The sequence below is a fragment of the Saimiri boliviensis genome, chromosome 6 (assembly GCF_048565385.1).
Source record: "Saimiri boliviensis isolate mSaiBol1 chromosome 6, mSaiBol1.pri, whole genome shotgun sequence".
NCBI classification, from domain to species: domain Eukaryota; kingdom Metazoa; phylum Chordata; class Mammalia; order Primates; family Cebidae; genus Saimiri; species Saimiri boliviensis.
The window spans coordinates 38,634,392-38,649,825 of NC_133454.1; the positions used below are offsets into that span (position 1 = coordinate 38,634,392).

The 15,434-nt window shown below is 40.8% G+C and overlaps 1 protein-coding gene across 1 annotated transcript in view; it reads right to left on the reverse strand.

Moving 5' to 3' along the window:
* The window catches only part of MMP20 (matrix metallopeptidase 20), a 46,120-nt gene that overhangs the window by 19,634 nt on the left and 11,052 nt on the right, over positions 1-15,434 (reverse strand). Inside the window, exons 3-6 of the mRNA XM_003923773.4 lie at positions 13,252-13,400; positions 11,267-11,392; positions 10,320-10,481; positions 7,965-8,106 (exon numbers count right to left, since the gene is read on the reverse strand). Of these exons, the coding sequence (XP_003923822.1) occupies positions 7,965-8,106; positions 10,320-10,481; positions 11,267-11,392; positions 13,252-13,400 (579 nt within the window). The remainder of the gene's footprint in view (positions 1-7,964; positions 8,107-10,319; positions 10,482-11,266; positions 11,393-13,251; positions 13,401-15,434) is intronic.

Here is a 15,434-nt window from a genome sequence, read left to right on the forward strand (position 1 = left end):
GGAATAAATGCTATCCATCACTTACATAAATTATTATGAATTTCATAAAGAATCTTTAGTCATGAAAAATGTCAGTAAACTAATGAAAAACATGATGCATTATGGGCGATAAGACAGTAACATACTCAGAGAATTTGCATCCTTAGAACTATAGGTTGCAGTACTAAGTGAAGTAAAACTCACAAAAACAGTAAACAGCAAGTAACTTCCTTATACGTCTGAAGAATGGATTTAAAATATAAACAAAAAAAAAATCTGTAAGCCTATTCAAAAAGAACAGCTGCAGGATGTGTAGGAATGAAAATAAACAGATTATATCAATAGTCCATAATATCTTTGATAAGGAAGGTAAAACAATGGAGTTTATTGATATTTTAGATCTGCTGATTAGATATTTAGCTGCACTATTTATCTTCAGGTACCCACTATTTAATGCGGTGCTGGTACATAGTCAAGGTTCAATACATATTTGCTGACTAAATGAATGGGTGCCAGAGAGATGAGCAGAACTTACTTGATTCACAAGTTTCATATTCTTTGAACGTTTCATTCACTTTTACCAAAGAAAAGTAACTAACTCATCAAATTTGAAATTCAGTCTCTGGTAACCATCTGGGCTCCTGCAGCTCTTTGCTAGTCCCTTAAACTCCTCCTCCAGCATCATGTTTTATTCATCTTTTTATCCTTGGGCTTAGCATGGTGCCTGGTGCATCTAGGGACTTGATGTATGTTGTCAAGCCTTAAGGGTTTTCTTTTGTTATACCCAACCGTCTTCATTCCCCACCTACCTATGCGGATCCCATCAGTCTTTCACTTTCAGGAGATGCCTTCACCCTTTATTTGCTGGACAATCAAGGCAGTTCAGCACTAGCTGAATGAGTGGCCCATTTTTCATTCTCTTTAGTTTCACACTCTTCTAGATTCTGCTCTTCTCTGTCATCCTCTTTCCTACTTGTGGAAAGAGGTGTCTTTCTTCCTTTTTTTTTTTTTTTTTTTTTTTTTTTTTTTTTTTTTTTTTTTTTTTTTTTTTTTTTGAGACAGAGTCTTGCTCTGGTGCCTAGTCTGGAGTGCAGTGGCACAATCTTGGCTCACTGCAACCTCCAATCCCAGGGTTCAAATGATTCTCCTGCCTCAGCATTCTGAGCACCTGAGACTATAGGTACGTGCCACCACACCTGCCCAGCTAATTTTTGTATTTTTTCAATAAAGACAGGTTTCACCTGTTGGCCAGGCTGGTCTCCAATGCCTGACCTCAAGTGATCTGCCTGCCTTGGCTTCCCAAAGTGCTGGGATTACAGGTATAAACCAGCATGGCGGCCTCTATCTTTCTGATGCTCTGTTTAGTTACTGCTCACTCCCTGATCGGCAATGTGCTGCAGTGAATGAAACAAGGAATGCTTGAAACTTTGTTTTATAATTCGCTGCGTGACCTTGTGTAAGTCATTCAATTTTTCTGAGATTCAATTTCCTACTGTCAAATAAGAGTGGGAATAAGATCTGCATGAATACTTCAAAAGACCAATTGAGATAATGTATATGAAAGTGTTTTATAATGTAGATACTTTAAAAAGACATGTTTTTATTCTATAATTTTATTAATTGGTGATATGCAAAATATAAATTTAGAGTTTATCAATATAGCAAAGTTCCCTTCTTAGTTTGTTTCACTGGAAACTTTGAAGTTCAAATTGTCATGTCATTGGCTGAGAAGCCATCCATTCTGTGGGATTCATTAACTAGGGCAGCTTAGTTCAGGATGCATCAGAAGCCAAGAAATCAATCATGCATCACCCACCTCACTGAACCCAAGAAGAATATAACTTATACAACTAAAAACCCAAGTGTAGCCAGTGGTGTGGATTATTGATAGTCAAAGCTGTGCATAGTGTCCTTAAATTAAGAGTGTTTGTACCCATCTGAAGAGCCTGTGAAAATCTCTATTCATAAGTCATAATCTGTGAACATGAAAAGGGGCCCCCTCTCTCAGAATCAGATGGTTCAGAAGAAATGACAATGAGTCAGGGATCTTAGTTCACCTTTATCTTAGCTTCTTTATCTGAATTCTTAATAGATCACAAAGCATCGCTCTAAATAAACACAATGCTATTTGTTTGCTTTCAGTGAAGCAACCTTATAGCCAGAAAAGACAGAGCCACAGGGAGAATGTGAAGGAGGAAGACTTCCTCCTGTTCCGAGGTGGGCTTATCTCAAGCCCAGGGCATCCTGGGAATTCCTAATATCAAATCTACTCCCCAGAAATAGTGGTTATTGTTACTGTTACTCTTCCTATAGCATTCTGTATTTCTTTCTCTCCACTGTCTTCAAACATGAACAGTTCCCTCTTTGAAATCCTCTCTTGACCCTGCTGCCACTGCCAACTATTATCTTAACTGCTTTTGTTATTAACAAGCTTCTCGAATGATCTATAGCAACTCTTGTTTCCCCCCATTTGCTCTTTATATTTTATCTTATCTTATTTTATTTATTTATTTATTTTGAGACAGGATCTCACTCTGTCACCCAGGCTGGAGTGTAGTGACATGATCTTGGCTCACTACAACCTCCGCTTCCAGAGTTCAAGTGATTCTCCCACCTCAGCCTCCCAAGTAGCTGGGATTACAGGCACCTGCCACCATGCTTGGCTAATTTTGTTTTTGCATTTTTAGTAGGGATGGGGTTTTACCATGTTGCTCAGGCTGACCTCAAACTCCTGACCTCAAGTGATCCTCTCGCCTTGGCTTCTCAAAGTACTGGGATTACAGGTGTGAGCGACTGCGCCCAGCCCCATTTGCTCTTTAACCCCTTCCCATGATTTGGCATTCTTCCTCACTGCTCTGCTGTGACTACATTGCAAATTATCCTGGCCACTCAGTCCCTTTTTTTCAGTCCTCAATCTGCTGACCTTGGCAATATTTTTCACTGTTGATCACTTAAAAAAAAATACACCTTTTTTCCCAGATTTATTTGGGATTCCATCACAGGGATTTTGTCTCTGATGTCAAGCAGAACTAAGTTATAATTATGGCCTAGAACAATAGCAGTGTGGATTAAATGAGTGAATGTCTGTAAAATAAATGCTTAGCACAACACATAGCACATTGCAAATGACCACGAAGCATTGGCTATTATTATTGTTATGATTTTCAAAGTGCTGCATCTCTCTGGCTATTATTGAATCCTTTTCTCCCATTTCCTAGGCTCAATCTTCAGACTTTTTTTTTCTCCTCAGTCTCTCTTCAGAGCTGTTTTTCATCTCCATATCTTTAACCATCTCCTTCATGTGGGAGATTCAAAACCCATGAAGCCTCCAGCTATGACCTCTTCCCTGGGCACTAGCTTATTTCTTTGGAACTCCATGAAAATTGTCATTGCTTTAAATCTGACACATCTAACCCTGAGTTTTACATCATGTGCCCAACAAATCCTCTTAATTTTTCTAAGTGAACGATACTGTATATTATACTCTCAGCCATGAGGCTCCTATCTGCTTTAACTCTTCCTTTTCCATTGTTCTTCCATTGTTAGAGAAAAACTATTCCATTGTTCTTCTCTAATCCTGCTGGTGAGTCCTCAGAATGCCTTTTATGAATACATCCATTCTTCTCTCCAATTCCTACTTGCATAACCCTTAAAAACATTTTTCTTTTCCTTTAATTTCAGATGCATAATATCTTTTAAAATGTGACAATTCGTGACATTAAAAATATATACATAGAGAGTCCTATTTTGAAAAAAAGCCCAGATGTGAAGAAACCTATTAGACATTCTTGGGAAACCTAGAGTCTATGAACATCCTTATCTTTGCGGCTGGTTACCCCACCTGCAAGCAGAGGGCACGGAAGCAAAGGAACAGCTCGGAAGTGCTCTTCCTGCTAACTCAAGTGTGTAACAGTCAGCGGGCATATGGTCATTCAGGTTAAATATCAATGCTTTTCTTGGTAGATCCATTTCACAGCCAGAAAGCTTTCTGTATTAGTGATAGGATAGACTCTGGACTGGAGTCAGAAGACTTGGGTCTCATTGGAGGGTCTGCTGGAGCTGAGAGACCTGGACCTATTTTCCTTATCTCTACAGTGAAGGATCTGGACATGATCAACCTTTATGCTTATTCCATTTGTAAAATCTATTATGCTTCTAAGATTTATAGATGATAGTGATATTCTTGATTTTATTCTTAAAATTATATTGGGTAAAACCCAAGATAATATGACAGATGCAAATATAATTTTGGTATGGATACAGTTCCAAATATAATTTTGTTATGGCTACAATTTCACTCTCTTATTTTCCCTAAGTGACAGAGCAAATCTGATATGGCTTTAATAATTTTGTCATCTATTATAAAAAGTAAGTGTATGTTCATTAAGTATATTTATCTCTCTCTCTCTCTATGCCTTTCAACTTATAATAGCTAATGCTTATTTCTCTTCACACAGAACATTGGAATGTACATTTATATGCCATGGAGAATATCTGACAATCTCACAGTGACTTTAAAAGGTACTGCATTCCATCCTGCTTTGGAAACAAACCATGTGGTTATTATGCCCACAGCTTGAAATGTCCCATCAACAGATTATTGTTGGCGATGGGGAATTCCAGGCTGGTAAGTGGGAGAGAGCAGACTGGGAGCTCTTTCATAATCATTGGCTCCCTGGTTGCCATTATAACTGTGGCTTGAAAGAATTCTTTGTTCTTTGTCCAGGCTTAGCAAGTACTGAACTCTGGGACTTTTAGCAGCAGCTGGTAGGGAATCAGAGCTATAGAGTCATGGGATTCCAGCTCTGGACAGCACCTTCGGAGGCAGTACGGCAGGGTAGTACAGGCTCTGAAGTTTGCTATTTGGGTTTCAATTCCAGCTCCACTCCTCACTAGCTATGTACTCTTGAACAAGTTGCTTATCCTTTCTATGACTTGTAAAAGGATTAATACTTCATGCCACTCAGGGGAATTATAAGGATGTGATAACATAGTGCTTTACATAGTAAGTACTGAACATTTTTTGATAGACAACTCCCTCACTTTATAGAAAATGAAGAGAAGCTCCAGGTGCCACAGTGAGTTAGTGGCAAGTCCAGTGCTAGAAGGGAGTGCTCCTGACTCCCTATCCTGTTTATAGCTTGTTCTAGTTCTTTGGAATTACCTGTCCTACCCCGATAGCTCACTGAACCTGAAATGGAAGAAGATGAGAGGTGGTGACTAATCAGATATGTGGTAGCAGGCCATCTCTCCTTCTGTAGTCCCTCTGCTGATTTTTCATTTCTAGACATCTCTTGCATCTATGCCTCACTTACTAGTCTGTTATCACCCTCAGTATTTATAATCAAGACTGTGTCAAAAGATGTATCAACTTTAAGTAGTCATTAGCAATTGCTAAATGCTCACAGTTTGATAAACAGAGGGGTTTTTTTTTTTTTTTTGCTTTTTAAAGAAAACAATGATAATTGAATGAAATAGTATCATATCTTTGACTTTACTGCCTCCTTTGCCCCCTCTGCAACCTCTGATATTTACCAAAAGAATAAGCTACGTCCTGCATGATGGCTGGCTCCTCACTGCTTTATCACTGAATGAGTGCTACATGCCATTTCAGTGTCTGAGAGTATGGACTCTGACAATGGCATCCCTTAGATGAAGCCAAGGTTACTTAGATCTGTGCTCCAAGCTCCTCTTGCCCTGCCTTGTCTACCACTCCTGGGTCATTGCCTACCAATTCCATTTGGTGTACTTTCTGGTAATACTCAATAAAAAGAACATAAATGGCCAGTGTCTTAAAAATAAAAAACACTGTCAGAAAATTAATAACACAAAATAATTAATTGGGTCCTTTAAATATCTCAAGTTGTTTATAACTCTCCCTGCCATCGTAAATATTTTTTGATTCCCACTCTTAAAAATAGTAACTGCCATTTATTGACACTATGTTTCTGGCACATTACTTGTTGGGGAATCACCTCATCAGTAAGTGGTAGGGCCAGAATTTAAGCCCACTGAGTTGGCTGTGAAAGCCTGGCTTCCCAGGCTCAGCTTTAATTTGCCTTTGAAGTATGAATGTCTGTCTATTGTCAAAGATGTAGTTCAAGCTGTTCCTAATTTTAAAATATTAGAAACAATCCACGTATTCAAAAGTATGAGATTGATTAAATAATGATATATCTATATATTTATAGCATATAAAGGATGAGAATTAAAATTCATTGGCAGAAAAAATAAAATTTTGTGAGTGAAAAATGTTTATAAATCAACACCACTAGTAAAATCCTATTTTTGTGGAAACCATTGCACCCCCTCCCATATGTACAATATCTAGCTCTCCATCCAGATAAAAAGTCTAGAGGGACACACAACAACAAGGTTAACAATGGGAATGCTCTGTGTCATGTGTCCTCTAAATTCCTGTGTTGAAGCCTTAACCCCCAATAGGATGGTATTTGCAGACAGGGCCTTCGGGAGGTAATTAGGGTTAGTGATGTAAGGGAACACTTCTAACTCATGAGGTCATGAGGGTGGGGGCTCCATGATGGGAGTAGTACATTTATAAGAAGAGATACTGGAAAGCTTGCTCCCTTTGTCTCTGTACATGAAGAGGTCATGTGAACTCACAGCAAGACGGTGGCTGCCTACAAGCCAGGGAAAGAGGCCTCAGAGTGAAACTTACCTTGCAAATACCTTGATCTTGAACTTCCTACCCTCCAAAACTGTGAGAAATAAATTTCTGTTGTCTAAGCCACCTGGTCTATGGTATTTTGTTATAGCAGCTCCAGCAGACTAATAAACTCCAGGTGGTGGGATTCTGGGTAAATTTTGCTCTCTTCTGAATGAGCAAAAAGTGTTCTTATAATAGTAGCTCAACAATATATCCCCCAAAGCATATGAGATAAGGAACATCACATTTCTCAAATGTCACCTCCTCAGGGAACGTTCTCTAGATTTTTTCAGGTACTTGCTACATGTTTTGTTTCATGGCCCTGCCTTTTAGAGCTTATGTCTCACCTCCTTGCAGGGCTTTTGAAGTCTCCTTCTCATACACCTTAGAGGTATGTAAAGGTGAGGGGGCAGGTATCAATCCATCTTTGTATCCCTAAAGACTGCACTGCTTGACGCCCATAATGGGCTCCGTAAACACTTTTGCAATAGTGAAGAAGAAGAAAAAATAATGCCACACACGAATGCTCCTGAGATGTCTCTGCCTGTTCTGATGTGATTGAATTCTGTCTCCAGCAAAGGGAGGAATAGGGTGAACATTGTTATGTTTCTCTGCCTCCATGGAAAGAAGTAAATAGAGTAACCAGCATCATGGAGACAACAGCCATGCTCCCCAAGAAACCAGAGTTGGGGGAGAAGAGGGATCTGCCTTCTCTGTGCTACCTGACAGATGGAAGGCCTGGAGGCATTGAAAAGGAGGAGCTTAGGAAGAATGCTGGCCTCAGAATTCTCCTCCCACCTATCTATCCATCTGATCATCCATCCTTCCTTTTATTGAATCTCCTATCTGTCCATCTGTTCAGCTAGCCAACCCTCATTCAGCAAATATTTATTGAGCATTTGCTATGCACTCTCACTAGGGATAAAGTGTTAAACAAAACAGACATCAGATCAATTCAGGCTGGTGTCCTAGCTCAGCCATTTAACTGTCACCTTGGGAAACTTACTTGCTCTCTTTGAGCTGCTTTCTTTATCTGCACATTGGGGATTCTAATTGCTACAGTGAAAAGGATTAGAAGAAATACTGTCCATATATGAAACACATAGCATTGCAGCAAGACCACAGTAGGTGTGCCACAAACAGTAGTTTTGGCAATTCTGTATCTCCTCCAAAGACCCCTGCCTCCCACCCTCCTGCTGCAGAGGACAGCATTTCTGCGTGATCTTCATACACGGCAGTAACAAGAACCTGTGGGACAATGTTTGGCTGGAAGTGGAGATGAGACCCAATGAGAGTTGGTGGCAAGTCTCAGGCTTACCGGTCCTTGAAGAGCAGGAGCTCCTTCCCCAGCATTGTCACAGCATCAAAGGATGAGCTGGAGTCACAGAGGTCAGGGGTGGATGGCTTATGAGGGGGAGCATGGGGCACAGTGGGCTTCCCCAGGAATGGTTTCCGAGGTCCTAGGATTCAAAATGACTTGGTCAAAATGGTACTGGACATTTGGAGTTCATACACTTTTGTTCTAGAGCCCCAGGGGAGGCTGTACACTTTCACGCTGGACATATGATCATGACCATGGCTGTTGCGGGCAGGTAGATCGAGTTTGAATTCTGGCTCTCCTGGTTGCTGAGCTGTGATTCGAGGCAAATTATTTAACTATTTAAGCCTCAGCTTCCTCACTTGTTAAAAGGGAGGGCTAATAATAGTATCCACCTCAGAAGGTTGTTGTGAGAATTAAATAATTCCTGTTAAACAGTCTTCTAACAATAGTCACTATTATTTTATTACAGAACTTCTTTGATATCTACAAGTGTTCCAAATTAGAAATGTAATTTAAAAATTGTCATGGAATATTTCTTTGTAATTAAGTTCTTTTTTCTCAATGAGATGATAACTTTCTTATGTGTTTTCCTATGATTTTCATATATTCCTTGGCATCTGTCCCTGTGCTATGCCTTTTACTAGGCTTCCAGGGAAAACTGAGTGAATTCTTGTGGAATTGAAGTACACTGAAGATATTTGCTATTTACAGCTATCTTCTGGTGGATCCTCTTGGAAAACATAGACCCCATTCTTGTGAGAGCTGTCAGTGAGTCTCCTCTCCTGCTCTGCATCTCTGAGGACCGTGCCCCAGCTCCAGAAGAATGAGCCTGAACAGCTTGGACTGTCACCTTTGTCAGGTCCCTGCTCTTTGGTGAAGCCTTGTCATAACCACAGGTGAGAGTCAGGGAAGGAATGAGGCACAGGGAAGGGAAAGGTTCAGGCCTCTGATAAGGTTCAGATGAGATTTGAGATCAGGGATGGAGTAGGTTTAACAGCAAGGTGAAGATCAGAGGCAGGGTGAGGTTACGGGAGGAGATCGAAGCTGGAAATTCAAGAGCGTCAGGAGCAGCAAGCGGTCGGGTAATATGTATGCTCCCTTGTAACGTAAACCCATGTTTTAACATTTCATTCACCTGCCAAAATATGTGCTTTGGCTCCTGGCTGAGTGACAGTGGCCATCTGAAGGCAGTGACTTTCCAGGGCATAAGGACCTCTAAAGGCAAGTGTTCGAGCTCAGCCCTTCTCAGTGGCCCACAGGAATTGCTTCCCATTGGAATGCTGCCACCAAGGTTCTGGAGCTTAGTTTGTGACATGGAGACATTCACAACGTTTTTCCTGTCCCTCAAGAGTCGGGTAGATCTGGTGCTTTTCCCCTTCTGGAAATGGATAGAGCTGGCTGAAGGCTTCTTTGGATGAAATTTGTCTTTTGTGCCTCAGGTAAAATCTGAATGATTTTGAATTGTGGGCCCATTTGTGGGCTTTCTATCATCCAGATCTCCTAGGGCCAGATTCCTAGCCATGAAGGTGCTGGGAGATCTGGGTCTTAGGCACTGAGAATATGGGGAGAGGCTCTGATAAACAGAAGCCTAATAACCAGGTCTCCAGGGCTTAACGGAAAAGCAGTTTCCTAGATCTTTTTGCCTTTTATCCATTAAAAAAAATTGTCAAGGTCTAAGGATGTTTCAGGATTCCTTCTGATGGATTAATTGGTTTGTTTTTCCCTTAAGGAAAACTGGATCCAGAGTTTCTAATAATCCTTTATTACCTTTTGGAAGAAATGTTAACACTTGAGGTAACTTATCTTAGGATACTTAACTGCCTTTGAACCTCAGCTTTCTCAGCTATCAATCAAGGAAAACACTTCACAGCCCACAGGTTGGTTGTGAGGCTGATGTGAGACGACACACATGAACCTGTTTCATAAATGGCAGGTTGGCTACATGACTGGGTGGTGGACTTAATTTAGTTATGATTGCTATTTTTAGAAAGATAAGGTCACACTTATCTGCAAATGGGTAAGCACCACATATGTGAACTATAAACTATATCCATCCTCTCCCAATGTGTACATTCTGACCTGCACTCAAAGAAAAAAAAAAGACAGACAAATGACTGTATTTCCTAAGGCTATCCAGGACTACTACACTCTGAAGAAGGAAAGATGTAAAATTTAACCACATGTCACACACATATTTACAACTGGCAAATGAGCTCTTCACAAGAAGGCATAGTTGGGGCTATGGTTTCTAGATTAATCTTTACCAATGCAGATAAAATGTACTTTCTTTAAGTTGGAGACTGAATGCCTGCCAATTTGAGGGTTAGTGGTCAAAGAAGGTAATGATCTTACCATACAATGCCTGGATCCCTTTCACATCATCTTTGGGGAGGTGGAATCCATAGGGATTCTGGTACTTATAAGTTGGGTACATCAGTGCTGATGGGTCTGTGGAATGGGCCAGGCCCAGGGCATGGCCAAATTCATGAGCAGCAACAGTAAACAAATTAAAACCTGGACAATATGAGAAAGAAAAAAACAGTATTAACACAGGTTTTTGTTTTCTCCATCTTCTGTCTTTATAATTTATGCCCACATCACAGTTAACTCATCTCCTTTTCCTAACTAGATTGTTGAAGGTTGGTAGGCTATTCTGGCACTTAGCTTTGGTGACTTTAATTCTTCCTCCTGGTGTTGGAGGTGGGGGAGGATAAAAATGCACATAAATCCATTTAGTTCATCATCAGTGATGTTTGGTAGACTGATAAAGGAAGGCCTTGGAGCAAATAGTGGCAATGATATTTGGCAATAGTTAACAGATTTAGACCACAAATGCCTTAATAGTTCCCTGCTATTACAGCCTACACCTTTTGATCCACATGTTTCACACTGAAGATTTCCAGATGACCTGTATGATATGCTGGAACCTTTATTCCCATCCCCATCACACTTCTGAGGACAGTACTGATTCTCTCGGGTCATTTCTGAATGTATTCTATTTCCAAGAACAAGAAATCATAAATACTAAGTTGTTGAAGGAAAAGAGAGCAGTGTGTTGAGAAGGGGATGACTGGTTCTTCAGATGATATGCTATGAAACAAATCAGACAAGTCTACAACACAATTTGGGGTGGATTTTTTTCCCTTATGTGATCCCTTTTGGATTTTTGGCTTACTTGTTTTTCCTAGCCAGCCCCCCTAGTTAAAGGGTGGCTTGGGGCGTTGAACCTCAAGGTTTCATGATGGAGCCCAGAAGAAGGTACAATATTTTCCAGGTTATGGTGAATTGTGCATATATACCATTCGTTCCCATAGTCCACTTCTCAGCATTGTCGAAATGTGTATCTCCTCCCAGGCCTTCTCCAGGAGCAAATGCATGGGCTAGAGTCCCTCGAGGCCCATCAAATGGATAGGAATCCCCGTGATCTAAACAAGTGGGAGAAAGGCCAACAGTATTGAGTCCTTCTAGTAATTTTGAAGGGCACATCATATTACAGAAAATGGACATTTTGAATAGCATTGACACTTAAATTTACATGTCAGTATTTATTTTTTATAATAGGAAGTTCATACGTCAATGAATAATGGGCCAGTGAAAAATAAAAAAAGGCTAATTTATGCTGCAGAGATAGTAAGTGTTAAAAATTTTAAAAACATCTTTTTTGGGTTATTGTTTTTATCACGACATCTGTTAACTGACACATAGGATACTGTGGACTTTGCATGCGCCATAGATTACAAAAGGAGAATGAACAGGGGAGCATTCAATAGCAACCTACTCCACTGACTGGAATGTGAACCTGTTGGGAGAATGACCTTTTGAATTTGATTCAGCTGAGACAGTGATAGTGAACTGAACAAGTGTGTGCTTTCTGTTTCTATAGCACAATACAGTTTAAGGGAGTGTGAAAAATCTGTAATTTTGACATACTTGCATGTGGAAAACTTATGAAAGTCATAAAAGTATTTATAAAATCCTAACTTTTAAGGCCTTTTATGGTTTTATTTAATTATCTATTTTAATTAACAATTCATTACAAATTTATAGAAGAGGAGGAGGAAGAACAATATGAGGGCTATCGTTTACAACTTTAAAAAATCTTAGTAAGGATACCCAGTTTTAGTTTTTTTGTAAAAAAAAAAAAAACAACAAAATTCTGGTATGCCATTTCTCAGGTTTCAGTGAAATGCAGTATATTTAGGTTGCATGCACAGAGGACTTAATGCAATGGCAGCATGGTCCCTAGTTGGCTTGTGTATTAGGGGACAGACTGCAAGCTTGAAAGATCAAGAGGGAGCCAGACATTCACTCCTTGGCCTTCAAAGGTTCCCCGAATCACACTGCCCTCCCTGCCACTTCACCAGGGGTGGTCTTTGTCCTCTGGAAGGAACAGGACCTGCCCTGGGCCAGGTCACACCCAGAGCCATTTCTAAAGGTTCTATTCTCAGGACTTGCTTGATTGTCCCTCTCCTAACTCCTAAGCGTGTTTTCCCCCCAGTGATATCAGATTAAAATTAAGATCTGGACTTGAAATGAAAAGGACACTTAGAAATGTTATCTGTGGAGGGGAAGAATAGATAGTAGCTCTCATTTACCCTATTAGGAAGCTGAGAAGGGAAAGAAATTTCATGAGCCATTTGGGCCTCCCTTTATCTATTTCCTAGACTTGCTTCTCTGAAAAGGGCTCAGAGCTCTCACCAATCTCTGTGCAAACTTATGCCTCTACTCTTTACCAGTGTGAGCAATGGAATAGAGAAGAGGTGGGCAAGTTGGAGGCAGGCCTCTCACATATCTCCCAAAAGGTGGTCTGCAAATGTGGGCAAGACAGGAACGACAGTTTCCTAACCATTGCTGCATGGGGAAAGCTGCATTGAGGTCACTGTGGAATGTATTTTCTTCAGTGAGGATTCACGGTGGGGTATTCTTGGCTGATACGGAAGGGAGTATATAGTGATGAACACCATCACGGGAATGGTTGAGGTCAGGTGGCCAATGGGAAAGCAAAATCTACAAGAATTTGTCCCCTAGTGGGATAAAGTCATAATGAAAGTTTGTTACAGTGAATCTGCTCTACAGCTGAGTCTGATGATGACAAGACATGCTAAGAACTCCTTTAGTTCTATTTTCTGGCTGGGTGAAGATCATGACTGCCATGGTCTTGGCCTCTACCTGTCACAGCGCTGTGTGAAGAAGGAGTGTGATCACTCAAATTAAAGATATAGAAGGAAGAGTACTGGGATAACTCTCCCTGGAATTAGTAGATGGAATCCAAGTACCACAGTACCTCCAGTTTCAAAAGATATCATAATATCCGCTTCTCCTGAGTTTATTCTAACAAAGTTCAGAGGAACGGCACTACTCCAGGCCTGCAAGGCCATCCCCATTGCTTTGTCCACCTCAGCAGGACTCATAGATGGTGTGTATTTAGATATTCTGTGAAAATAGAAGGAATATGTTTTCTTTTCAGTAACTGCTCTGAAGAAGGCAAGAATTATATGTTGTGTTCAAAACATGTTAAACATAAATCTGTAACTTAGATTTTTTTCTCTGAAGTTATCATTCTTATTTTGCTTTATTATATGTTAAATTGCTGCATATTAAACAACAAGACAAATGAAAGGGAGAGATGAGAGACAGTTGGGATAATCCAGTACTGAAACCCAGTTGAGTTTCATGGTTATTATACTACCACTAACTTAAAAGAACAAAACTTTGGCCGGTGTGATGGCTCATACCGGTAATTTCAGCACTTTGGGAGGCCACGGCAGGAGGATCACTTGAGGTCAAGAGCTGGAGACCAACGTGGCCAACATGGTGAAACCTTGTTGCTAAAAATACAAAAATTGGCTGGACGTGACTGGGCGTGGTGGTGCTCGCCTGTAGTCCCAGCTACTTAGGAGGCTGAGGCAGGAGAATCATTTGAACCTGGGAAGTGGAGATTGCAGTGAACCAAGATTGGGCCACTGAACTCCAGCCTGGGTGACAGAGTGAGACTGCCCAAAAATCAATTAATCAATCAATAAAACTTGTGTAATATTACAGGTAGTAAGTAGTCCATTTTTCTTAAAGTCGTTTTCACTGAGACAGAACCCCTTTTCCCCCAAAGGGACTGAAGGTTTTCAATTATAAAAAATAGAAATGCCTTAGGAGAAATACCTAATGTAGATGATGGGTTGATGGGTGGAGCAAACCACCATGGCATGTGTATACCTATGTAACAAACCTGCACATTTGCACAGGTACCCCAGAACTTAAAGTATAATTTGAAAAAAACAAGAAAAAAATAGAAATGTGGAGTTTTGAAGTTTTGCTCATTCTTATTCAAAGCTCATCAGGATTTCCCCAGGGCTGTCGGGGAGGGTTTTTATTTCCTCAGAATAACAAATTTTTTTTCTTTTTCTTTTTTGAGATGGAGTTTTGCTCTTGTTGCCCAGGCTGAAATGCAATGGCAGGATCTCATCTCACTGCAGCCTCTGCCTCCCAGGTTGAGCCGATTCCCCTGCTTCAGCCTCCTGAGTAGCTGGGATTATAGGTACCCACCACCATGCCCAGTTAATTTTTGTATTTTTGGTAGAGATGGGGTTTCACCATGTTGGCCGGATTGGTCTTGAACTCCTGACCTCAGGCGATCCATCCTCCTCGGCCTCCCAAAGCGCTGGGATTACAGGGGTGAGCCACTGCCCCCAGCAATTACTGGTGTGACAATGACATCTGAAGGCAGAAAAACGTAGTGCTTTTTGGGTTGTGGGTGGAGTCAGAGTTGCTGATTGTTAAAACTTTCTGCTCTGAAGCCCAGAGTCTGGAGATTTCTGGCAGTGCACAAAGAAAAGGCGGGGAGGGCAACTTCTACCTGAGACCTTGGACTGGGCTGGAATATGATGCAAAGTGGGAAGCTGTGTCTGTGTGAGCCAACCCTTGGAGCAGGGACTGGCCTCCTTTTTCTCTCTCTCTATAGCTTTCATTCTAGTGCCTTGCAGAGCAGATGCCCAGCAATTGCTTGATAAATAAATGAAAGAATTAAAGGATAAAAGCTAGCTGTTTTACGGCCCACTCAGAGGTGCTCAAAGTTTAGGAACTGTGATAATTACCTGGGAAGCTTGTTAAAGATACAGGTATGGTCCAAACTCTGCATTTTGAAAGGTATCCTAGGTTATTATGATGCAGATGGTGCAGTTTCAATGAGAAACAAACAGCAGTAATCCTGGAGTCCCAAATGGAAGGACAGAAAGGATAGCAAGTAGCTCAATTCAGAACTTGAGAGGGAAGGAAACAGGGGCTCTTTAATCCCAAGAGTTGGGGCCAAAAGAAGGGAGCTGTAGAATTGAAAGGTGAAACCAGAAAGACCCTTAATAGGGCTGTTTAATGCTTTCAAAGTATGCCAAGCCCACTGCATAATATGAGACTGCAATTTACCACAACTAGGTAGACTTAGTACTTTGACACGCCCTCACATTATTGATAGTCAGC